The 23,890-nt window shown below is 53.5% G+C and overlaps 1 protein-coding gene across 6 annotated transcripts in view; it reads right to left on the bottom strand.

The window, feature by feature from the left end:
• FMNL2 (formin like 2) overlaps positions 1-23,890 on the bottom strand; it is a 124,535-nt gene continuing 100,645 nt past the window's right edge. The window contains exons 10-28 of one of the 6 annotated variants that reach the window (XM_027733981.2): positions 23,271-23,345; positions 19,608-19,718; positions 18,337-18,486; positions 17,183-17,284; positions 15,823-16,129; positions 15,144-15,347; positions 13,920-13,940; positions 12,341-12,465; positions 11,323-11,525; positions 9,977-10,211; positions 8,582-8,650; positions 8,410-8,490; positions 7,440-7,569; positions 7,176-7,339; positions 6,942-7,043; positions 6,579-6,677; positions 6,026-6,149; positions 4,377-4,510; positions 1,799-1,885 (exon numbers count right to left, since the gene is read on the bottom strand). In XM_027733981.2, the coding sequence (XP_027589782.1) occupies positions 4,419-4,510; positions 6,026-6,149; positions 6,579-6,677; positions 6,942-7,043; positions 7,176-7,339; positions 7,440-7,569; positions 8,410-8,490; positions 8,582-8,650; positions 9,977-10,211; positions 11,323-11,525; positions 12,341-12,465; positions 13,920-13,940; positions 15,144-15,347; positions 15,823-16,129; positions 17,183-17,284; positions 18,337-18,486; positions 19,608-19,718; positions 23,271-23,345 (2,394 nt within the window). In that variant the 3' untranslated portion in view covers positions 1,799-1,885; positions 4,377-4,418. The other 5 variants (XM_027733979.2, XM_039380495.1, XM_027733977.2 and 2 more) reach the window with 5 other exon arrangements.

Raw genomic sequence — 23,890 nt, 5'->3', positions numbered from 1 at the left:
TGTAGTAGTGTAAATAGTTTATTGGATTTTATGGCAGGAACAGACCAGGAAAGGAACGTGAACTGCTTTAGAAAACACTCTAATCTTGCTAAGAAGCAGATCTATTACTAGAAAAATATTAAAGAGAACATGCCAGCCTGGAGAATTTTGGGTCTTTCGTTAAAAAAATACCTTTGAGCCAAAGAAGAGGAGATCTGGTGCTTGTACCCAACAATCTATCACATTGAATTTAAAATTATCCCATTTCTTCCGATTCAAACAACTCCTTGAGACTGCCAGGGAGGCAAAGGAGGGGGTGGCATGTTCTCTTTAGTGGATCAAGTGCTGTAAAATGCAAGGAATTGGCAGGTTTGAAAGTCAAAAATTCCTGTAAATAGGTCAACGTGGTAACTCTGAGCCCCAAACTGTCCGTTTAGTTAAATATAAAAACAAAAACTATAAGTTAAAATAACATTCAGATTGTATAGCACAGGCTTGATGCATTTATTTCATTTTAAACAATATTTACAATATTACCCAGAGGCTAAAGGGGGGGGAGGGGGGGATAAAAGAGAAGTGTAAAAACCATAAAAAACTGCACCAATTTTGTAGCAAAATATCTGTACATTTAAAAACAGATTATCATATAACTACACATTATCCGAGGGGGGAAAAGATTCCAGGGACCTTCACCAGTGGAGGGAGCACAACGGGAAAGGGCCAAGAAATTCCGTGGTTAAATACTATACAAGAAATTTTACAATTAACAGGGGATGTGACGAGCCCAGGGAAGAAGCTGGAAGCAAAAAAGGGGTCTTGGAAAGGACAAATCTCTCTCTTCAGTCCAGTTCTTCCCAGCTGAGAGGATCAAGGGGTTGGATTCCTCCTCCTGCTGCTCCGGGAGCTGGGGGTGCACGACGGGCCTAAAATGGCTCCTGTCCCTTTTTAGGCTTGGAAAAGCCATTTTGAACCTAAAACCTGCCCGGGATTTTAGGCTGGGCTTGTCTTTGGTGCCCAAAGGAGCCTCAGTAGGGAATTGGGGGTGGGATTGGCCCAGGGTGTGATCCCACAGAGCAGGGCTGGGCTGGCTCCCCAGTGAGGAACTGGACTGAGGTGGTCCCAGAGCCTAATACTGATTACTGAGGTGTTAATTGGCTTAGTGCTAATTAATAAATAGCTGTTACTCCAGAGCTGTGAGCGCCGGCCGGGCCTCCCCCTCCCTGTCCTGGCCCCCAAAACCCCCCTGGCCTGGGGGTGACCTCGTTTGGTTCCTCTCCCTGGGATCATGGATGTGTTGGGTCCCACATCCAGCTCCGGAGGTGCCCGGGGTGGGAAAAGGGCTGGGATCGTTATTCCTACAGAAAGCCCTTCGGTGTCTTCCTTTGGGATCAAACCCCAAGCCATAAGTGCAGCCGACACCCTGGGCACCAGCACAGGGATCAGTTCAGAGCTGAGCATTCCAAAGCTGAGCACATCCCAGTACTCCCAGTTGCCAACCAGTGGAGAGAGACCAGTCGCTGAACTCCACCCTCAGGCAGCCAAACCAACCCCCAAACCAGCAGGAATTTTACATTTTGGTTCCGGACGCCGCGGGACGTGTCCGAGGACACCCCTCAGGCCGGGTCCCTCAGCCCAGGTCCCGGCGCTGTCCCTGGAGCAGGTCCTTCCATCTCAGGCACTTGGTGGCTCCAGGGCGGTTCCCAGCCGTTCCCGGGCCCGGCGGGTGGGTTTGGCCATTCCCGAGGCTCGCCGAGCACGGAGTGTCCGTGGCCGAGGCCCCCGGGGAGCCCCCCCGGGGCTCACATGGCCACGTCGGGGCCGTTGGGGCGCAGGCCGTGCTCGTCGAAGCGGCGGCGGACGCTCCTCCTCAGCGCGTCGGCCCGGCGGTACGGCTGGTTCCGAAGATCTGCGGGCAGGGAAGGGCCTGGTGAGCTCGTCCCGGGAAAAGGGCCCCCCCGGACACACACACGCGCACACACAGAGAGAGGCCAGACAAGGAAAGTCCTGCTGGAAGCCAATCAAAGCAGCTTGTGGAGGGCAGAGAAGGGGGTCGGCCCCGAGGGGAGCGGGGGCTGCCGTGCCCGACTACGCGCCCAAGCAGCGGGGTAATACTGGTGGGACCGGGTGGGACGGGAACATCCATCAGAGAGGCACCATCACCCCAAATTGGGGGTTGATGTGTGCCCCAGTCCTCCAGAGCCCCCCTCATTCCCACAGCGGGAGGAGGGAGATGTGCAACCCACAGTCCCGTGGGACGCGTTTGGCCACAGCGGGATGGAGCTCTGATCCCTGTATCCCCATTTAGCATGGAATCATTCAGGTTGGCAAAGATCTCTTAGATCAAGTCCAACCAGATTTAAAGGTGGGAAAAGCAGCTGGTGCTTGGGATGCTCCAGCTGCTATCCTGCCCCGTGGCTGGAGCAAAGCTTCCTCAGCCAAAGGGTGTGGAGTGGCCAAACCCCTCCCTCCTCATCCTCATCCTCCTCACCTGCAGCAAAGCCCAGCCCAACCCACTCCACTGCTGGGGAGGTGAGAGCTCAGGAGGGAACACTGAGCATGGGATGGAGGGATGGAGGGATGGAGGGATGGAGGGATGGAGGGATGGAAGAGTGGGAAAGCTGATGGGCTGATGGATGCATTGATGAAGCCCATTCCATGTGCCACGTGTGTTACCTGTGCAACCACAACACAACCAGCACATGGATGCCCTGAAGACTATCCCAGATAAAATATTTCTCTGCTGGCCAACAAATTTGTGTTGGATTGGGCAAACTCTCCCTCAGATTTCCTGGATAATTGTGTCAGGGTCACACACAACTCCTCAACTTCTCAGCTCTGCCCCTGGAGCTGCTGGTTGAGCACCTCATCCCCTGTTTTGTGGTCTGGGGGCAGCAGAACCTCCAGGGAGCTGTGGGGCTACAAAACCCGAGGACAAGACTATTTTGGGCTGAACTTGAAGAGAAATGGCCAAAACGGTGTGAAGATGGTCACCAGCCAACGGCCTGTGGATCCCCTGCACCTCCAAGGGTGAAAATCAAGGATCTGGGTCTCCACAGGCCTGGAGGGTCTCACCAGTATTAGCTCAGCCACATCTACCACCAGCTCCTGGCAGACAGAGAGAGGAGGAAGCCAAGTAAAAAGTGATGCTTGCCAGCTCTGGGTATCCTCCACCACCGGGGTGCTAGAAGAAATCCTTACCCTCGAGTGAACATTGGGAAATTTAGTGATATTATTCTTCTTTAGGGCTAAACAGAAAAAAAAAAACAAACAAAAACAAAACAGAACACAAAATGATGGTTAAGTAAAAAAATGGGATGGAAAATGAAGAGCAAGTCAAGTCAGCAAAGTTCAAACCTCCCAGGCAGGGTGACCACAGAGCAAGAGGGTGAGGCCAAGGCTGTGAGGGGTTAGACAGGGGCAGGAGGGACAGGAGGCCTCCTGGCCTCTCCCCACCCCAATTCCAAGCTGCTTTGAAGGCTGGCTCCAGGAAGAGAACACGGCAGCGGACTCGGAGAGCAAAGACCCGTCGAGTGATTAGTTGGATTTATTGCAGCATTAATTGAAGTACACAGGGAAGGGGGAAACACTGTTGGCTTCTTAAGCTGCTGGGGCCTTAATGCAAGACAACAGTGCTCAGACATGCAGGGTTAGAGACACCCTTCCTACATGGACACCACGGTGGGAATCACTCAGTTCCACGTCAGCCTTTTCAGCGGCACCATCTCGGTGGTTCTGGCCCATATTTAAGTGTTTCCCCAGCCCTGCTCCTCTTTCCCCCAGTCCCAGCACTGCACAGTCCAGCTGAACTGGTTCATGCTCAGGGAAGATTCCTGCTTTTCCTTAAACAAAGCTGACGTGGAACTGAAGGGGTTAAACGTGGATGTGACCGATGAGCAGAGATTCCCCCCCGCCGGTTCCACCTCGTGTCTCACGCGCAGCCAACATGCAGGAGCTGGTTAGGAATCTAACCCCAACCACGGCTGTTAGCCCAGGCAGCCCTCCCCAGCCAGAAGCCACCCCCAGGGATGTTCCCTCATCCATGCAGCCCGGAATTCTACCAAGGCATCACATGCACGGCACACAAAGGTGTGCAGGCCACGGGGGTGACATAGAAAAGCCAAGTGAACGTCACTTCTTGGCTTCATTTGATCTCCTCAGCCCTTGGACTGCAGGAAACTCGCCCCAGTGACTGCCACCACTTGCTGTTCTATGGCACTGGAACACAGGGATGGCCAGAAGTCGATGGGATGGAACGAGAAGTTATGGAGACACGGGACGTGCAACGGAGGTGACACCACGAGAACGTCGGGTGACGCCGGACACCACTAAACACTCAACATTCACATGTCCTGGCTGAGATCTGCACAAAGGGGGGGGGACAACAAATCTACAGCCACCTTCCTGTTTTCTAAGAGCGTCAGGTGTGAGAGAGGAATAGTTTAGTAATGGAATTCCTCCGTGACAACGGGGTCGCAGAAGAACCGAGAGCCGCGCTTGGCGCTCCGGGCGGTGAACGGCACCGTCTTCAGCACTGCATGGGAACAACAACAGCCAGACACACAAACCAACATCAGCAGGGCTCCAGGGCATTAGTGCAGGGTTAGTGCTCCACCAGGGATGGCCAGGGACACTCTGACACGGGCCAACAGCTCCCTGAAAGCTGCTCCTCAGCGGGCTTTGGACGCGGCAGCAGAAAGGATCGAGGAAGGATTTAATCGGCTCGTGGAATTCCAGAATGGTTTGGGTTGGAAGGGACTTAAAACTCATCTCATCCCACCCTCTGGACACCTTCCACTAGAGCAGGTCGCTCTAAGCCCTGTCCAACCTGGCTTGAACACTCCCAGGGACGGGGAGCTCCATGATTTCCAGGGATAAGGAGGTGACCTCAGTCCTACCTGACTCCCTGTGCCTGACCTTCACCACTCCATGGCTCGAGCCACCCCCACAATGGGAAATGCCAGCTAATCCATGGCTCGAGCCACCCCCATAATGGGAAATACCAGGCACGAGGGCACAGGAAATGTTTGAGTTGAAATGTCTCATCTGGCACCCCCTCCACTGGATGCCTTTTCCATAGGGAAGGGCATCTGCCACACAGTGTTTCTCCCCCGGAGCAGCAGAACCACTTTCCCAACCCAATAAGCTCCCAGGAGTCTGGAGGAGCTGGAGAAGCGCTGACAGATTGGATATTACTGCCAGCCTGCCCTTTACATCCAGAATATTATCTCAGGAAGCCATTAATCAAGGTTAAAAGGAGTTGGGAGAGCTTCACACTCGTCAGCCCTGTCCTCTGGCTGGGCAAAAGCTCCCTGGCTTTCCTTAGTGGCTGGTAAAACAGCTCCTGCCCCTCTGCAGCAAAAACTTCCAGGAGCAGTAGGAAAAGATCTTTTTTGAGTTTCTGTGCAAGGAAACACAGGATTGTGGAGTTATTGAAGTGTTAAATCGTGTTCCTTGTGCACAACGTGCAGAAAACTCCAAATACTGCCAAATCAGAGCAGCTGGACTGGTTAAAAATGGTTTAATTCCCTGGCAAAATGCAGTTTTAGGTGGTTTTTTCTATTGGCAAATAGTGGTACCCAAGTCCTGCCTGTGCCTGGCTGCACTAGGGGGTGTGTCCCTCCCTCAGGGACCAGCCCAGACTCTGCCTGAGCAGGGACCAGGAGCAGTTTGGGGTCATGGATCCCTGGTTTGATCAAGTGATTTGCTGTAACTCTGCAGTCCCTGTTAGAGCGTTTTCCTGAAAGTGGAGGCTCTTCACCACGTTAAACACCTGTCATCTGGGGGGAAAAAGGGACAGATCTGCAGGGCAAGCACATCCCAGTGAGAGAACTCTGGGATCAGGCACTCCCTGGCTGCTCTAAAGCCCCGGGAATGTCCCCACCCCTGGAGGAGAAGGACTAAGACACCGAGCAGAGCCTTCAGGAACCAACACCCTCAGCTCTGCTGCGGCTTCAAGGAGGACACGGAGCCCTTGCAGCAGCTCCTGGGCAGCTCCCAGAGCTGTTCCCTGCGGGAGGGCCCTGGATCCCCCCGGGAGGAGGGTTACCTGTGATGATGTCCTCGATGGCCCCGTCCTTGCCCTCGTACACGTGCCGGTTGTCCTTGACCTGCCGCCGCCGCAGCTCCGCGATCAGCTCCTGCTGCTGCCGCTTGGTCTTGTGGGAGGGGGACTGCAAACGAGGAGAGGGGTTGGAAGGACGGACCTCCTGCTCTCCTGCCTCTGCCCCAACCTCACACACCGACTGGGTGGCGACCAGCACACAGGAACTGCCCCTTTTCCCCCCATTTTCCAAGGCTGGAACACCCTCGTGTGCCGGTGACTCGCATCCCAGGGAGAAGCCAGAGAAGGAGAACTTTTAACTCCTGGACACGTGGAAAAGACAACTTTCCACTTAGTTTTCCTTAATTTTTCAGACTTCCAAAGCAGTAGAAGCACAAACTTTCCCAGCTTATCCCAGCTCTTTCCACATAAGGAGGAAACTTCCAGAGGCTATTTCCAGGCAACTACAAGTTGGGCAACCGAATTCCTCCCCTCCAGAGCGGAGGTTTCTGAAGCACCAGGAACATGATCCCACCTGGGAGGTGGGTCTGGGCCATACCTTTTGGTCCTGCTGCTCCATCAACGCTTCCTGCTCCATGAGTTTTTCCATTAAGGCCTGTTCCTGCTTTTTCCTCAGCTCATTCTCTTCTTCTGCTTGCTATTTATGGGAAAAAACCAGAGGTTAGAGCTTCCAGGGGAGACTGGGATCCTAAACAGTGCCAGGGAGGAATGTCAGCAGGTGCTACTGAGGGGAGGGCAAGGGAGGGGAAGAGGAGGAGGAGAAGAAGGAGGAGCAGAAGAAACAGGGAAGGGGGAAAGGGGAAAAGGGAAAAGGGAGAGGAAAAAGGAGGAGAAAGGAGGAGGAGAAGAAGAGAAGAAGGAAGAGGAGAAGGAAGAGGAGGAGAAGGAAGCTCCTGCTTACCTTGTAGGCCTTCACAAACCGGACAAACACTGGGAAGAAGACCGAGGGGGGAGTTGTCTTGGGATTCTCCCCAAAATACTTCACAGCATCATCAAAGGCATCCTGCAACAGGCACAGATTTACTGCACTGCCCAAGGTCACCTCCCCATTCCCACTGTGCATTCCATGGACACAGAGCACATCCTGTGGGGAGAGCTCACACGCTCCTGCCAAACCCCGAGGAATGAGGGGTACCTGGGCTATTTTGGCGTCGTCCTGCAGCTTCTTGAGCTTGCCCTCGTTGTTCTGGATGAAGTCCTTGAGCATGGTGTTGTGGTCGTGCATGGTGTACTCGCGCTTCGTCAGCTCCAGGCCCCGCTGCAGCTCCTTCACGTCCAACAGCACGTTCTCCAGGGACACTGGGAACGGGACAGAGGCTGCAACCCACAGCCCGGGGGGGTCCCTGCCCGGAATAGCCACCCCTGGGGGGTGGAGGAGGCCGAGGGAGGGTCACAGTACCTGCTGCTGCCTTCTCCACGTAGTGCAGCTCGTTGTAGAAGAGGGACACGTGCTGGTACTTCTCCTTGACCACGTTGGAGATGTAGTGCAGCAGCGTCTGCTTCCGGTCTGTCGACTTGGTTTCCAGGAGCTGTGGGCAACAGGCCAGGAGATGGAGCAGCAGGTTCCAAGCAAAGAGACCCACCGGTGCTTCTCCAGCTCCATCATGGTTTTCCGTGCTGGGAAGCACCAGCTGAGTCCCTCAGCAGCCACTCAGCCTGGACATCACTGCCCTCGGGTCACCACAACCCCGTGGAACATTCCAGGATGGGGTCTGGAAAGCTGGAAAGGGACCTGGGGATGCTGAACATGAGCCCAGGTGTGCCCAGGTGGGAAATGTCACCTGGGCTGTGCCAGCCCTGGTGTGTCCCAGCCCCAGGGCAGTGCCCGTCCCACCTTCAGTGCTGGGGCAGTTCTGGGACCTCAGACAAGACACGGAGGGGCTGGAGCGTGTGCAGGGAAGGGAATGGAGCTGGGAAGGGGCTGGAGCAGCAGGAGGGGCTGAGGGAGCTGGGGGGGCTCAGCCTGGAGAAAAGGAGGCTCAGGGGGGACCTTCTGGCTCTGCAACCCCCTGACAGGAGGGGGGAGCCGGGGGGGTGGTCGGGCTCTGCTCCCAGGGAACAAGGGACAGGAGGAGAGGGAACGGCCTCAGGCTGTGCCAGGGGAGGCTCAGGTTGGATACTGGGGACAATTTCTTCCTGGAAAGGGTGGTCAGGCATTGGAAGGGGCTGCCCAAGGAGGTGGTGGAGTCCCCATCCCTAGAGGGATTTAAAATCCATGTGGATGTGGCACTTGGGGACAGGGGTCAGTGGTGGCCTGGGCAACGCTGGGTTGAGGGCTGGACTCAATGCTCTCATGGCTTTTCCAACCTAAATGACCCTACAACCCCAATTCCCACCTGGTCCCACCACACACCTCTTGCTTTACTTACCAGGTCTAAACTCTGCAGCTTAAACCCATAGACAGCCCCTCGTTTGCTGCTGTTCATGTAGTTCCCAAGAGCCAGGATTATCTGCCAGGAGGAAACAAGCAGGGCATGAATTTTCAGGACAAGTGTCCAGGGCTTTAAAAACTCCCAGAAGCAGAGCTGGTGTCAGACCTACCTCCAGTATTTTCTTAAGCTTTTGGGATGACTTTATGGAGACAGAGGCAGCGATTATGGCGTGGAGTTGCTGCAGACAAACACAGGAAGGGCTTGGTTAATGCAAGTTCCACCAGGAGTTAAATGAGCATCTAATCACATCCTGAAAAAATCCTCTTATTTTTCATCCACACCAGGGGCCTGAGCATGGATGTCCCTCTGCTCTGGAGCCAGCCTGGGAGAGCTGAGGGGGTTCACCTGGAGGAGAGAAGGATCCAAGGAGAGCTGAGAGCCCCTTCCAGGGCCTAAAGGGGCTCCAGGAGAGCTGGAGAGGGACTGGGGACAAGGCATGGAGGGACAGGACATAGAGAATGGCTTCTCACTGCTAGAGGGCAGGGCTAGATGGGATATTGGGAAGGAATTCCTGGCTGGGAGGGTGGGGAGGCCCTGGCCCAGGTTGGGCAGAGAAGCTGTGGCTGCCCCTGGATCCCTGGAAGTGTCCAAGGCCAGGTTGGACGGGGCTTGGAGCAACCTGGGCTGGTGGAAGGTGTCTGCCCATGGCAGGGGGTGGGATGAGATGATCCTCAATGTCCGTTCCAACCCAAACCATGTTGTGATTCAATGGATGTTCCCCTGTCCTGACACACCAGGATTTCAAACCATTCATTTGCCCACCAGATTTACCCCCTCAGGCATGGTGGGGTCAAAGAGGATTCACATTTCAATCCCTACAACTGTGACAGGTGCTTTGGGCTGGGTGGGACACAATTCCGGGAGCTCACAGACCAGGACCCACAGTAACCTAATGGGGCCCTGAGGCCTGTGGGGCCTTTGGGTCCTACGGGACACGTGAGGCCTAATGGCACTATGGGGCCTATGGGGCCTGTGAGGCCTCTGGGATCTATGGGGCCTGTGGGGCCCATGAGGCCTACAGGGTTTATGGGGTCCATGAGTCCTAATGGGCCCATGAGAGCTATGGGGTCCATGAGTCCTAATGGGCCCATGAGGGCTATGGGGTCTATGGGGTCCATGAGTCCTAATGGGCCCATGAGAGCTATGGGGTCTGTGGGGCTTGTGAGGCCTATGGATCCTATGAGGCCTGTGAGGCCTACAGGGCTTACAGGCCTGTGAGGCAGTCCCTAACAGTCCAGGCTACAACTGCCACACAAACAGCTCCTGGGATATACAGTCATTAACAGATCAAAATAAAGCCAGAAAACCACTTTTCCATTTGTGTGTGTGTTTCTTGGGGGGTGGTTGGCACTGACCAGGCTCCCCAGGGCAGTGGGCATAGCCCCAAGGCTGCAGAGTTCCAGGAGGGTAGAGGGACAGGGTGGGATTGTTGGGGTGCCTGTGCAGGGCCAGCACTTGGCTCGGTGACCCCCAGCTCAGGATATTCCCGGATTCCACGGCTCACCGGGGTCAGCATCTGGATGCTCTCGGCGAAGTTGCCGATGAAGGCCATGATGGTCATTTTCTGCATGAGCCTCTCGATCTTGCTGAACTGCATCATGAACCGGTCCTCGTCCGACAGGTTCTCGATGGGTTTCCGCTCCCGCTCGTACAGACGCAGCACCTTCACCTCGTTCTCCGTGGGCAGGAACCGCATCAGGCACTCCACAAAATCCACCGGCAGCGTCTTCAGGTCAAACCTGCGGCACAACGCCAGGAGAAGAGCTCAAGGACAGCCTGGACGGGGCTTGGAGCAACCTGGGATAGGGGAAGGCGTCCCTGCCCATGGCAGGGGGTGGCACTGGATGGGCTTTAAGGTCCCTTCCAACCCAAACCAGGCTGGGATTCAGCCCTACATGAGTCTGAGTCAGCAGAGAAGAAACTGTGAAGTTCTTCCTGCCCTGCACCTGAAGCTCCCTGCACATGGAGATGGGAACAGGTTATTGGGCTGATGGACACTCTACTTCCCATTCCAAAGATATGTGGCCATCACCTACATCCCTCCATGGCCACAGCTCTTTTTTGTAAGAGAAAACAGGTGGGGAAGAGCAAATATTTTTATTTAATTGGAGCAGAGCCCTGTAAAAGTCCAACAACTGAACCTGCCTCGATGTGGGGTAGGTTTGGGTCACCCTCCAGCCCAAAGGTAACGCTTTTGATCCACATTTTTAGGATATTCCTTACTGGAGGAATGGGAGATGTTTGTCATGGCCATGAGAAGCATGGAGTGTGGATGGATTTGGGATCAGCCCCAAGGAGCAGCTGCACCTGCACTCAGTCCCCAGGAGCAGGGAAGGGTCTGGATCGGGGTGGGATGGGGCACAGACAAGTCCCATGGACACCCACATTTGGCACTGCCTGAGGCCACCACACAAACCTAATTCCATGCAAAATCTCTTCCAGCACCTGGACTAAACTCATCCTTTACGGAGTAAACCAAGAGAGTTCCCTCTTCCTGATTCTCTGCCTTTTGGGTGCTCACTGGAACAGAAAATATTGTGGAACCAGAGGGAGAGTTGCAATGGCAAACTACAGGATATAGGATATGGATCCACTATCCTGTGCACAGACAGGAATTAGCTGCTTGAACAACAGAAGTGTTAATTTGTTAAGCCTCAGCAGTGATTCAGAGACACAGAACTGCCAGGTTTTCATTTGAGTTCAAGGCAATCTGATTTCTGGGAATTCAGAACCATTCCCTCCTTACCCCTGGATATTTTCCAGAGACATCAACTGCCAATTCCAACCCTTTCCACCGACTAAACCCCCAGTAAATCTCAGGGTTTCTTGGCTGGCCAGTGCTTCACTTACACGTGGATGGCCTTGCAGATCTCGTCCGCCGTCTTCCCGGCTTTCCGGAGAGTTATGGCCAGATTCTTGGCCCTGTTGGCATCCAGCAACGTGACCTTGTTGGAGCCTTTCTGGGTGATCTTCTGCTTGCTGGAGGTCAGATCAATGGCTGGGCCCTGGGCCTTTGTCTTGAAGATTTCTTCAAATTCATCCACGTTTAGATCCTAAAAAGGAAAGGAAATGATTTATCCCTCTCGCAGGGAGACTGAACCCAGTCCCTAATCCTGGGCCAGAGCTGCAGGGAAAGGGGCTGAGACTGGAGCAGAGTATCATGGAATGGGTTGGGATGGAAAGGATCTTAAAGCTCATCCATTCCCACCCCCTGCCATGGGCAGGGACACCTTCCACTAGCCCAGGTTGCTCCAAACCCCATCCAACCTGGACTCAAAATTCAGAATATTTCCATCAGGGATGGAAGGAACACTTGCTCCTGAGTTGGTGATCAGAAATCTGGCCAGAGTCCAGAAATCCAGCCCCAACAGCCCTTCAGATGTTCTAAAGTTCAGGAAAATATTCACATTAGCACTCATGCTTTATCCAGCCCACAGGGAGCATCCAGGACCTGGATGAGCCCTTTGCCAAGGTCACTGCCATGGTCTATCCCTGGGGAGACCTTCTCACTGTCCAATTCCCTGGCAGGAGGGGGGAGTCAGGGGGGGTCGGGCTCTGCTCCCAGGGAACAAGGGACAGGAGGAGAGGGAACGGCCTCAGGCTGTGCCAGGGGAGGCTCAGGTGGGACATCAGGAGGAATTTCCTCATGGAAAGGGTGGTCAGGCCTTGGAAAGGGCTGCCCAGGGAGGTTTGGAGTCCCCAGCCCTGGAGGGATCTAAAATCCATGTGGATGTGGCACTTGGGGACAGGGGTCAGTGGTGGCCTTGGCTGTGCTGGGAGATGGTTGGACTCAGCGATCTAAGAGGGCTTTTCCCACCCATTCCATGACTCCCTCGTGGCCAGAGAGGCCCGGGAGCAGCGGGGGTACCTCGAGGATCCTCTCGTCGTCGATCTCGTTGAAGACGGTGCCGTTGATCTGGTTGGGCTTCAGGGCCACCCAGTTGAACACGGGCATGCGGAACTTGGTCTTGATGGGCTTCTTGATCTTCACAGCTGCACACAGGGCAGAGGAAACCACAGATCCCTGAGGGACTGGCTGCAGAACACCCCACATTCCCAGAGGGCAGCTCTCCAGCTGGCATTTCAGCACTGGAAAACGGGCCAGAGCTGAATTATCCCACTGGAATCCTGGAAAGGTGTCACTACCTCGAGAGGCCAACGGTGGCACCCAGCCCTGAGCTGCTTCAGGCCCAGCCTCTGCAGGCCTGGCCTAACCCTCAGAGGCTGTGAAAACTTCCCTAAAGGAAATCTGGGATTAGTTTATTGCCACAAGCTGCCTGGATTGATTTAAAAGCCCAGTATTTATATTTAAACACCCCAGAAAATGGAGAGAGCAGTTGAATTGAAGCCTGTCCTGTTGCTGGCAGAGCAGTGTCACACACCCCAGGAGCTGTGTCCCAAAACAGGTGACAAGAAGGGGAAAAAAGCCCCTTTCCCACGGTTTTTGGGGAAACCGCATTGGGCAGAGCTGCTCCTCAGCAGGTTTGTGTTTCAGAGCCAAAGGGGTTGGGCTGCAGCACCTGGGACTTAACAGGGGTGAAGAAACCGGGTTTTAATTCCTGTGCTGTGCAACTGCAGTAAATTAAAGTAATTTAGGAACTTTACAGTCAATTAGGAACTTCAACAGAGGAGCTATGAAAATGAAGCCTGAAAATTAAACTTGATTACTCTCATTAATCTGTGAACAGAGGAGAAAACGCAACATGGGAGCAATGAACCCAATCCCTTCCTATTCCTGTTCCTATTCCTATTCCAATTCCAACAGGTCTGGAAGGTGAATAATGAATAAGTTCTGTAATTCAGTTCTCATTTCTTTGTACCTTGATGTAAACATGAAGTTGTTCCTTGCTACAAAATCAAGGTGCTCGTTAAAGTGCTCAATCAACCTTTTGCTCCTGAATTATTTAAAAGAGAAATTGTTTCTTTGCAAACATGAAACATAAACCCTGGTCCTTCCTCTCCAGTGCTGGGAACAAAGAGCCACAAGTGGATAACAGGGGACATCCACAATATTCCAGTGTATTTTGAGAATTAAAAGTATGCAACTGCAAGGCAGGAACCCACGTGCTCATCTCCACCACACAGTTTTCCTCTCTGCTTAATTAATGAGGTTACTTAAAATAATTCCTAAAATAAATAAAAAAAGCTTTGAACACCCATGAAAAAAACCATTTTCCGCTTGTGCATAAATTAGAATCTCATTAACTGCTCCTGGGTTATTCCAGGACAGGGAAGAAGCTGAAGCCTCGTGGGCCAGGTCCTGATGGAGCTCAAAATCTCTCCAGATTTCCCTTCCTCCTCCATTCCAGAGCTCTGGTGCCCAAATCCCCAGGGGTGGCACATCCCCAGGGCCTCCCCCTGCCCACCCCCACGAGTCCCTGGACACACACGGACACAGCACAGAGGGAAAAGCAGGAATAACAAATACTTAGCAGGGAGCAACCTACAGAAGAGCTTGATGGGCCCATCTTAGCAGGAGGCAGAGAGAACAGAGAAAACAGTGTTAGTGATGGTCAGAAAGGCAACATTTGTTATTCCCCGGACTCCCCTCACACCCAGAAGGTTCCTGCCCTAAAAACCCTCCTTCCTGAGGAGGCACTGCATCAGGAAAAGGCACTTGCACTCCCATTCCCAATCCTAACCCATTGAAGAACAGGATTTCCAGCTCCCCTGGCTCTGGGCATCTCACCCAGATGTGAGTGAGGAGCTGGGCCAGGCGGGCTTGGCCACTGCTCCCATCCCAAATTAACACCCAGGGATGTTGGGATAAGGCACCTCCTGTGCCCCCTGCAGCCCCCCACGGCCACATCCAGCACCCCTTTCCCAAATCCCTCCAGAGGGATCAGCCCTCAGCAGGGCTGTGCCTTCTGTGCTTTATTTTTATCTAATTCCCCCTGGGACCCTCTAGTTCCAGGATGCTTTTGGCCTTCAGAGGAAACTTTAAAGGCTGGAATACTTAATCAGATTTTTCTTCTTGAAAAAAAGCTCTTAATTAGAGCTCCTCAGTCTCTTTTTTTTTGGACTCATTATGTGCTCTTGAGGCTTCTGGTGACAGTCAGCATTTACTCACTGCCTGAGACACTTGGCACGTGCCAGAGAGTGACTAAAAACACCATTAAAGAAGGCCTGCAAATTGTTCTGCCTTCCAAAAAATTCCCCAAAGTTTGCCCCTTTTTTTTTTGCACAGACATTTCTTCTCAGAAGAAATGCAACCCATGGAGCTTCACGTTTCTTTCAAACCCACTTTTTGTCTGCTCAAAAGCCAAAACCGATCATGTTTAAAAAGCACTTTTGGCACGGGCTTTGTCTCACTGGAGAATCCAACTCTTCCAGACCAAACCAAAGCTGTCAGGCTGATAAATCACAGAACCACAGGATGGTTTGGGTTGGAAGGGACATTAAGGATTATCTCATCCCACCCCCTGCCATGGGCAGGGACACCTTCCACCAACCCAGGTTGCTCCAAGCCCCGTCCAACCTGGCCTTGGACACTTCCAGGGATCCAGGGGCAGCCACAGCTTCTCTGGGCAACCTTGGAGAACCTTAAATGCTTTTTTCTTCCATAAACTCCTTGGTGTTACAGCAGTTATGGGATTTACTCAGGTGACCGAGCACTGAATTCCCCAAGGCTGTGCCCTGACCCCCCCTTTGCTGCCACACCCGAGTTTTACCTGCAAGGCCTGAGTTGAAGACCACGGTGGGAGAGGCCGTCCCGGGCAGGGGGGGAGCTGAGGGAGGGGGTGGTGGGGGCAGTGGGGCTGCTGGAGCCGTGTCCAGAGCCGGTCCTGGCAGAGGAGGAGGAGGAGGAGGCGGTGGGGGTGGCGGGGGGGGCGGCGGGGGAGGCGGCATCGGCACCGACACGGGGCCATTGGGCACTGCGGGGGCAAGGGAGAACCAGGGGTTACCATGGACATGGACTGGGAGACCACGGGCACAGGGAGAGTCACAACATCCCCTTATCCCCCCCCACATCCCTGTCCAACATCCCCTCATCCCCCCACACATCCCTGTCCAACATCCCCTCATCCCCCCACACATCCCTGTCCAACATCCCCTTATCCACCCACACATCCCTGTCCAACATCCCCTCATCCCCCCACCCACCCCTGTCCAACATCCCCTTATCCACCCACACACCCCTGTCCAACAGTCCCTTATCCCCCCTTCCATCCCCTCTCCAACATCCCCCGATCCCCCCCTCTCCACCCTCCACTGGTTGGACCCTTCACTGAAGTCCTTTGGTGCATCAGCACAGGAGGAACCCCCTACTGAAGAAGGTTCCATCTCTTCCATCCCCTGAAGGGCTCAGAACTGGATCCCACAGCCCCTGGATGCACCACAGCTCCTCACCTGCCTCAGGAGTCCCTGCCATGGCAGGTAGGGGTGGTGGAGGTGGTGGCAATGGCACTGAGGATGCAGCTCCAGGTGTGCCAGGTGTCCCTGACACCTCTGACCCTGCTGGCACCATCCCAGAGGCCAGAGCCACGGGAAGGATGGAGATGTCCCCATCCCCTTTCTTCTGGATCTTGATGGTTCCCTGCTTCTCCAGCTCGTGGATCTTCTTCTCCAGTGTGGACTGGCGCTGGATGGCTTCTTCCTTCTCCTTCACCATCTTCCTCAAGGTGTGAACTTGGGTATTGGCATCTTTGTAGATCTCCTGGAATGACACAGAAACGTGGAATTTGCACTCAGAATTCCAACTGCAGGATCAGAACAGCCTGGCCCTGAATGTCACTGACACTGAGCTCTGACCAAACCACGTCTCCACTCGGTGTGTTCCCAAGGAGCCACCAAGGCTATGCTGAAACCTCCCCTGTGGACACCAACACCTGGGGGTGCAGAACTTCTCAGCACCTCCTCCTCATGCTGCCTCTCCTTTCTTGTGCTGCTCTTTGACCCCTCAGGACAAGAAGGACATGGAGGGGCTGGAGCGTGTCCAGGGAAGGGAACGGAGCTGGGAAGGGGCTGGAGCAGCAGGAGGGGCTGAGGGAGCTGGGGGGGTTCAGCCTGCAGAAAAGGAGGCTCAGGGGGGACCTTCTGGCTCTGCAACCCCCTGACAGGAGGGGGGAGCTGGGGGGGGTCGGGCTCTGCTCCCAGGGAACAAGGGACAGGAGGAGAGGGAACGGCCTCAGGCTGTGTCAGGTTGGACATCAACAGGAACTTCTCCCTGGAAAGGGTGGTCAGGCCCTGGCAGGGGCTGCCCAGGGCAGGGGTGGAGTCCCCATCCCTGGAGGGATTTCAGAGCCCTGTGGATGTGGCACTTGGGGACAGGGGTCAGGGGTGGCCTGGGCAGTGCTGAGGGATGGTTGGACTCGATCTTGGAGGGCTTTTCCAACCTAAATGATTCTGCAATTCCATGCCCTGTGAGCAGACAAAGGGAAGCAGCAGCACAGTTCCTGCTCTAGAGAGGAGGCTGTACCTGCACATACCCAGGGCAGACCCCCAGAAGGAACCCCAGAAGCCCCAACCCTTGGGACCTCAAAAACCCCAAATGGAAACTCTCCAGCCCTGAGCAATAAGATGCCTTTGTCTCATTCCCTCATTTGCTGCCACACTCGCAGTTCCGGGTCCTTTGGAGTGCACACACAAGGAATTCCACCTCAAATCTGTCCCAGGTTCAAATTTGGCAGTCAAGAGAAGTCACTGCCTCAGACCCATCACCTCCCCCAGCCCAGGAGCTCCCAGGCAGAGCCTCCCCCATCCCACTCACCCGGATCACATCCAGTTCTTTGTTCCTTTGCATAAGTTGCTTTTCCAGTTCCACAATCTTGGCCATGGCCTCGTTCTCCGTATCCTGGAGTTTTTCAGATAACTGTCAATCCAAAGAGGAATAGATTAATTAAGTGGAAAACTGTAGTTTTATCCATCAAAACATCAGGACACTTGTTGGAGCAGTGGGACATGGTTATTACGGATATTCAACCAAATCCTGAGGCCTTCCTTTGGAAATAAAAAGGGTTCCTGCCTGAGATGAGGGACATCATGTGCCCCACTGAAGGTTCCTGTGATGAATGTCACCCCTCAGCTGTGATCTGCAGATGCCTGGCTGGACCATCACTCTGGGCCTGTCCAGACAAGAAAGTCTATTCTGCAATAAAGCTCTTAAAATGTAATTCCTTTTTCCTCCCCGGGAGGGTGGGGAGGCCCTGGCACAGGTTGCCCAGAGGAGCTGTGGCTGTCCCTGGATCCCTGGAGGTGTCCAAGGCCAGGTTGGAGCAACCTGGAATAGTGGGAGGTGTCCCTGCCCATGGCAGGGCGTGGAACTGGATGACCTTTAAGGTCCCTTCCCACCCAAACCATTCCATGATTCTGTGACACCTCAGAGGGGCAAAGTGTTTAAAACCATATTTATTCTAAGTAATACAGGAGTGGCGAGAGAATGGAGATCATTTGATGGCTTTTTTAAAGTCTGGAAAACCACTTTTTTATTATTTTCAAAAAGCCAAGCCACATGCCCTGGACTGGAGGAACTGACCCCAGGGTTTGGGAGAGCAAAGTGTGAGCAGACACTGAACTGAGCAAACTCTGAGGGTCTCCACAACCCTATTTTTCATCCCTTCCCTCCTGAGCCCAGCAATGTGTCCAAGGCCCAGCCAGGAGGGTTTTCTGCTCTATTTAGGTCCTGCCCTGCTGAGGAATTGGGAATTTTGATGTAAATCAGCATTCTCAGCTCCTGAGACAACTCCTGTGCCAAGTGACTCCATCTGGAACAACCAACATCTGAACATCCCCCAACCCAGAGGCACAGCAGTCCCAGGGTTTTTCCAACCTCACTCCAGAGGCTGTGGCCCTGCACTGCCTGTGCTCCCACCTCCCAGAACGTCCCTCTGAGCTGAGACCAAGGTGCCCAGGTGTGGTACTAACGTGAGAAATGTTCTCTTCCAGTTCCTCCACCCTCTCCAGGGCCGCGTTCTTGGTTTCGGCGTCTTCCAGCAAAGCTCCCACGTCGAACACGTTGTCCAGGTAGGCCTGGATCTGCACCTGGAGCTTGTCACTCTCCGTGTGCTTCAGCTTCTGCAAAGCCAAGGGGACAAAGGTGGCACCGGGAATTGGCAGCGGGCTGGGAGGGCAGGGGGACCTCGGGACACCTCCCCCACCCAGGAAAACACGTGGGATTTGAATGTTATCTGGGGTCATAAGTGATAAACAGTCAGTTTTTGAAGACCAAACATCCAGAGCTTTCAAATGAAGCCAAGCAGCGCCTTATCTTCTGTTCTAGAGGATATTATGGTTTTCCTGCCCATGGCAGGGGGTTGGAACTGGATGATCCTTAAGGTCTTCCAACCCAAACAATTCTGGCATTCCATGATTTCCTCCGTGGTTTCTTGGCAAGGCTCTGTCTGGTCCCCCAAGGACTGCAGGGCTTGTGCCACCCCCAGAGCCCAAACACACGTGTGGTGGGTGCTGCCATGTCCAAAAACACCTTGCAGACCCCAAAGTCCCTCCCTCTTGAGTAGAAATCAGCAGGGACAAGTCAACACAAGCACTGTTTTCCTGGGTGTGTTCCCAAAAGGAGGGACAGGGAGAAAAATGGTGCCCAGGGAAGTGTGGCTACGCCTGGATCCCTGGAAGTGCCCAAGGCCAGGTTGGATGGGGTTTGGAGCAACCTGGGCTGGTGGAAGGTGTCCCTGCCCAGGGCAGGGGTGGAATGGGATGGGCTTTAAAGGTCCCTTCCCACCCAAACGAGCCTGTGATTCCATGAAAAACAGATAAAGGGAAACAAAAGCAGCTTCCTTCTGAAACCCAGCATTTCCCACAGGACACCAGAGCCCGTCTGGCTGCCAGGGAAAACCCAAAGGAGAGATTTTCCACCCCTGGAGATGGAAGGAGCCCTGGCAGCACCTGAGCCAGGGCCAACCTGAGGCCAGCAGCCCTGAGGGACGTGGCAGGGCGAGGGTGACTGTGGTTCATCCTCCCTTTGTTATAAGCAGAGCTCCACATTTAGCTCCAGGCTGTAATTCCAGTTGGCTGCAGCCCAATTCCCTCCCGCTGGGACGCTCCAGTCACAGCCCCCCTGGAGCAGCCAGGACACAGCCCTGGGAGCAGGGACTGTGGGACAACAGCTCTGGGGTGAGGGGTTTGGGGGGTTCAGGGCTGGGGCTGTGTTGGAGGGGGTAGATCTGGGTGGGACTCACATCCAAGTACTCGTCCAGGCCCAGCTTGGTGAACTCGTACTGCAGGTGCACTCGGAAGTTCATGTCCTCCACGGAGTGTACCACGATGTTGATGAACTGCATGCAGGCCACCTGCAAGGACAACACAGAGTGACCCCCAGCTGTCCCCACAGCCCCACACCGGGGTCGGAACAGGTTTTCCAGGACCAGGATCAGAGCGGGATCTCCAGGGCCGGACACGGCCACGACCACGTTTCCTTGTGGTTACTCCGAGGGGAAAACCATGAGCTGCTGTTCCGAAAGGGTTTATTTCCAAGGCAGTGCTTGGATTTTGTCTGCTGGGATGAAGGGAAACGCGAGTTCCAGGAATTGAGTCATGTCTCCAGGCCACCTTCCCGGCGTGCCGGTGAGCGGGAACGCTGCCCCTGCCAGCTCCCAGGGCCAGAGCAGACATCACACGAGCTCTAAAGAAAACAATGTTGTTCCTCAAACTGCCTGGAAAAGTGAGATTAATGTGGGGACTGGAACCCCCAGTTCAGGAAACGGGACTCGCACAAAAGGCGCTTTGTTGGGTGCCCAAAGCACGTTCCCAAAGCTGTGGGTTGAGGATCAGATCACTGGAATTGGCATCCACACATGTCCCAGCACAGCCAAAGGAAGGCAAAGGCTCTTCCTTTCCAAGAAAACCTGTGGAGCGGAAGGAATTGGGGTAGAAACCCCAAAAAGTTTGTCCTTCCCCTGAATGCAAGGCCAGGCCTCGTCCTGCTCTGCACAGGCACCCCCAGCCCTCTCCCAGCTCCCTGGGGATCATCCATCACCCTCTGAGCTGCCCCAAGACAGGGTTTGCCTCATCCTTGCTGGGTTTCTCAAGGACATAACCTCATCCTGTGAGCAGTGCTGCAACAGGGATAATTCCAGCTTCCCAACAGCCACCGGGACACCTCTTGGATCTCCAGAAGGAACCTGAGGCAGCAAAAATCAAAACAACCTGAAAAAGGCTCCTGAAAAGCCTCCAGGAGACCCCACAGCTCTGGGGCATTTGGTGGGAAGAAAGAAGTGAAGGCCCCCACTGGATGACCAGTTTGGTACTGGAACTTGGCCAGTTCCCTGTGATCTGGCCCACAGGATAAACTCAAGGGGGCAGATCTGCCCTGTGATCCCAGGGCTGGTTGGGGTGTCCCGAGCTGCTCCTTCCAGCTGCAGCTCCCAGAAATCACTGGGATGCCATAAAACCTTCCCAGCCAAACTGTCCCAGCTTTGGAGGAACTGGGACCACAAGGACACTCCAAAGGTCACTCAACAGCTCCACTGGATTCCCTGCTAGGCCCTGACCAGCTTTGACAACTCTGTGTTCCAAAATCACTTCAACAGGGTTGTGAGACTGGTAAGAGGGACAAAACCAAGGAACAGAGGAAGGAGGATGGTCTAAAAACTCCTCCAGGAGCTCCTGGAATGGATCATTCACAGCCCTTGGTGTGTCCCCATCTCCTACAGGAACAACCCCATCCATGCTCCTGGAAACCTCAATCCAGGTTCCAATCCATGCTCCTGGAAACCCAAATCCAGGTTCCAATCCATGCTCCTGGAAACCCAAATCCAGGTTCCAATCCATGCTCCTGGAAACCTCAATCCAGGTTCCAATCCATGCTCCTGGAAACCCAAATCCAGGTTCCAATCCATGCTCCTGGAAACCTAAGCTGAGGTTTCAAGCCTTTTCAGGACCCTTTCCAGCTGCTGTGGTGGACCCTGGTTCCTCCCAGTGCTGCTCCCAGCCTTCTCCAGCTGATCCCTGCTGTCCTGTGCCTCCCCCAGAGCCAAACTCCCCTATCCAAGGGTGCTTTTGTGATCCTTGCTGTGGCTCTCGCAACATCAGGGCCAAATTCTCATTTCCTTTCCCAAATCCTTACATACACAACTAAGGAATTTCTCCTCCAGCTCCAGGCTGGTTCTACACTCCAGACCGTGGCTGGGGGAGCAGCCCAAAGATGCAGATTTTGTTTATATTTGGGCAAGTCCTAAAAAAAACATATTCATCCTTTTTCAAGAAAATCTCAATGCAATTTTCAGCCTAATGAGAGGAGGGAATTTTCTTCCAGGCTGCCCACATGGATGCTGAACATTCCCAGCTCTCCAGGCTTGTATGGACACTCACATGCAGATTCCCTGTTACATCCTTACAATACATCATTTAACATCTTAAGGTGATAATGATGGGACAAGAGGAAATGGTCTCGAGTTGCTCCAGGGGAGGTTTAGGTTGGATTTAAGGGAAATTTTCTCCATGGAAAGGGTTGTCCAGCCCTGGCACAGCTGCCCAGGGCAGTGGTGAGTTCCCATCCCTGGAGGGATTTCAAAACCCTGTGGATGTGGCACTTGGGGACATGGGTCAGTGGTGGCCTGGGCAGTGCTGCTAAATGGTCTGAGAGGGTTTTTCCAACCCAGATGGTTCTGGGATTCTCTAACAGATGATTTCTTTCCCTAAAAAGTGGACAAACCCACAGTTCCAGTGAGGTGGCTCAGGCTGCTTCCCTCCCACTCCCCAAATTCCATCATCCCTCCCAGTGAGCATGGAAAAAAAATGACTGAGAGTTGGGATCTGAGGACTGAGAAATCTTTCTGTTATATTACAGACTAAATACTCCATGTTTTCTGTGCCTACCAACCTGTCCTTGCAGGGACACCGATGCAGGAATAAGGAACGAACCCAATGCAATGTGTCAGAGTTACTGAGAGCAGCTGTTAATTGGAGTTAAAATGCAGAGATCACTGTAATTTTCTCTTTTTCTTTTTAAATCCAAGAAATCTGCCATCCTGGCTCACTCACACCACCTCCTTTTTATCCTGCTGTCCCCCTGGAAGCCACGGACACAGAGCATTCAAAGCCTGGAGGAAACACCCCAGTGGGTGCTCTGACACCTAATTCTTGGCAGAAAAAGATCTTTAACACAAAGCTCGGCACTGAAATGGTTTAAAGCATCACAGATGGTTCACAGAAGCCTCAGAAAACCAGCTGGGGTGGGAATTCCTCCTGCTCTGCTCCCACTTCAGGCCGGGCCCACACGGGATCCAAGCCCTGAGCAGGAGCAGCGCAAGGGAGATTTTCTCTGATTAAATATATAAGACTTTAATTTCTCCCATTTCTCACACAAGCACAAGTTAAAAAACCAGATATAGAGGTATTTTTGGTAGCAGACACATCCTCCCTGCCACAGCCTCCCACGTGATGCCAACGTGCTGGTGCCTGTGCCAGCCAGAGCTTCCCCTCTCCCTGTTCCCTCTTTGTGCTCCAGGGGAAGTGGGTTTGGTGAAAAAGTCATGCAGATGCACACTGAGGAACCAAAAGTGGTGCAAGCCACTGCTACATTTATCAGCAGATAAGGACAGGCAGCAGCTGGAGAGAGTCTCTCCCACACTTCCCTGTCTGGGGCTCCCAGGATTTTGGCACAGGGACAGAACTGGATGTTGCAGAAGCTGCTGTGAAAGAGCACAAAGGGCCACTTCCCTCTTACCTTCACTGTGGCACAAGGCACTTCGGGAGGAAAAGTGAATGGGCAGCTAAAAATGAAAGGCATTTGGAACATAAATAATTGGGCTGTGGTGTTTTAGGCCCAGGATCAGGAGGCAGACACAGCTCAGGCACAGGAAACTCTGGAATGAGAGTTGCTGAGGGTCAATCCCACTCACCATGAAGTCTATGTTGTTGTCCTCGTTTCTGAAGTGCTCCATGAGCTTCTCGAAGCGCTGCTTCTCCCCACACACCTACAAAAAACAAGCACCACACCTTTGGTCAAGCACAGCTTGGGCAAAAAAACCCCAAACATTAAAAATGCAGATTTTTCTGCTCGTTCAAAACCTCTTTGTCCAGGTTGAAAATATTCTTCGTCAAAAAAATCCAGCTGAACAATTCTCTGTCAACACCTGCAGTGCGAGTCTGAGGAGTCAGGTACAATTATTATAGAGATACAATCATAAAATAGCTCTTTGTGGGTCTTTTCCCCTCACAGATTTCATCATTCTGAGTGTAAGAGTTGCACCAGGCCACGCCACAGGGAAGGCTCAGCCTCTCTCCTGGCTCCTCACTGTAATATCATGTAATTAGGAAGAAAAGCAAATTACAGGGAAGACAAAGGGAAAATTATCCCTGGCTAAACAAGGAGTGAAAATACATCAGTGTAACAATCAGGGTTGCAGAGCTGTAGCACGGGCTGCTGGCAGGAAACAAAAGCAATCTGGGGGAGAAAGAAGATCTAAGATAAAGCAGCTCTCAGGATATTGCTGAAATCTTAATATTCCCAGTAGCTCCT

This window comes from Pipra filicauda, unplaced genomic scaffold (assembly GCF_003945595.2).
Source record: "Pipra filicauda isolate LSUMZ 115617 unplaced genomic scaffold, ASM394559v2 scaffold196_size3971931_pilon, whole genome shotgun sequence".
Taxonomy (NCBI): Eukaryota; Metazoa; Chordata; class Aves; order Passeriformes; family Pipridae; genus Pipra; species Pipra filicauda.
Note: the sequence above shows the minus strand (reverse complement) of the source record. Positions and strands in the feature narration are given on the sequence as shown.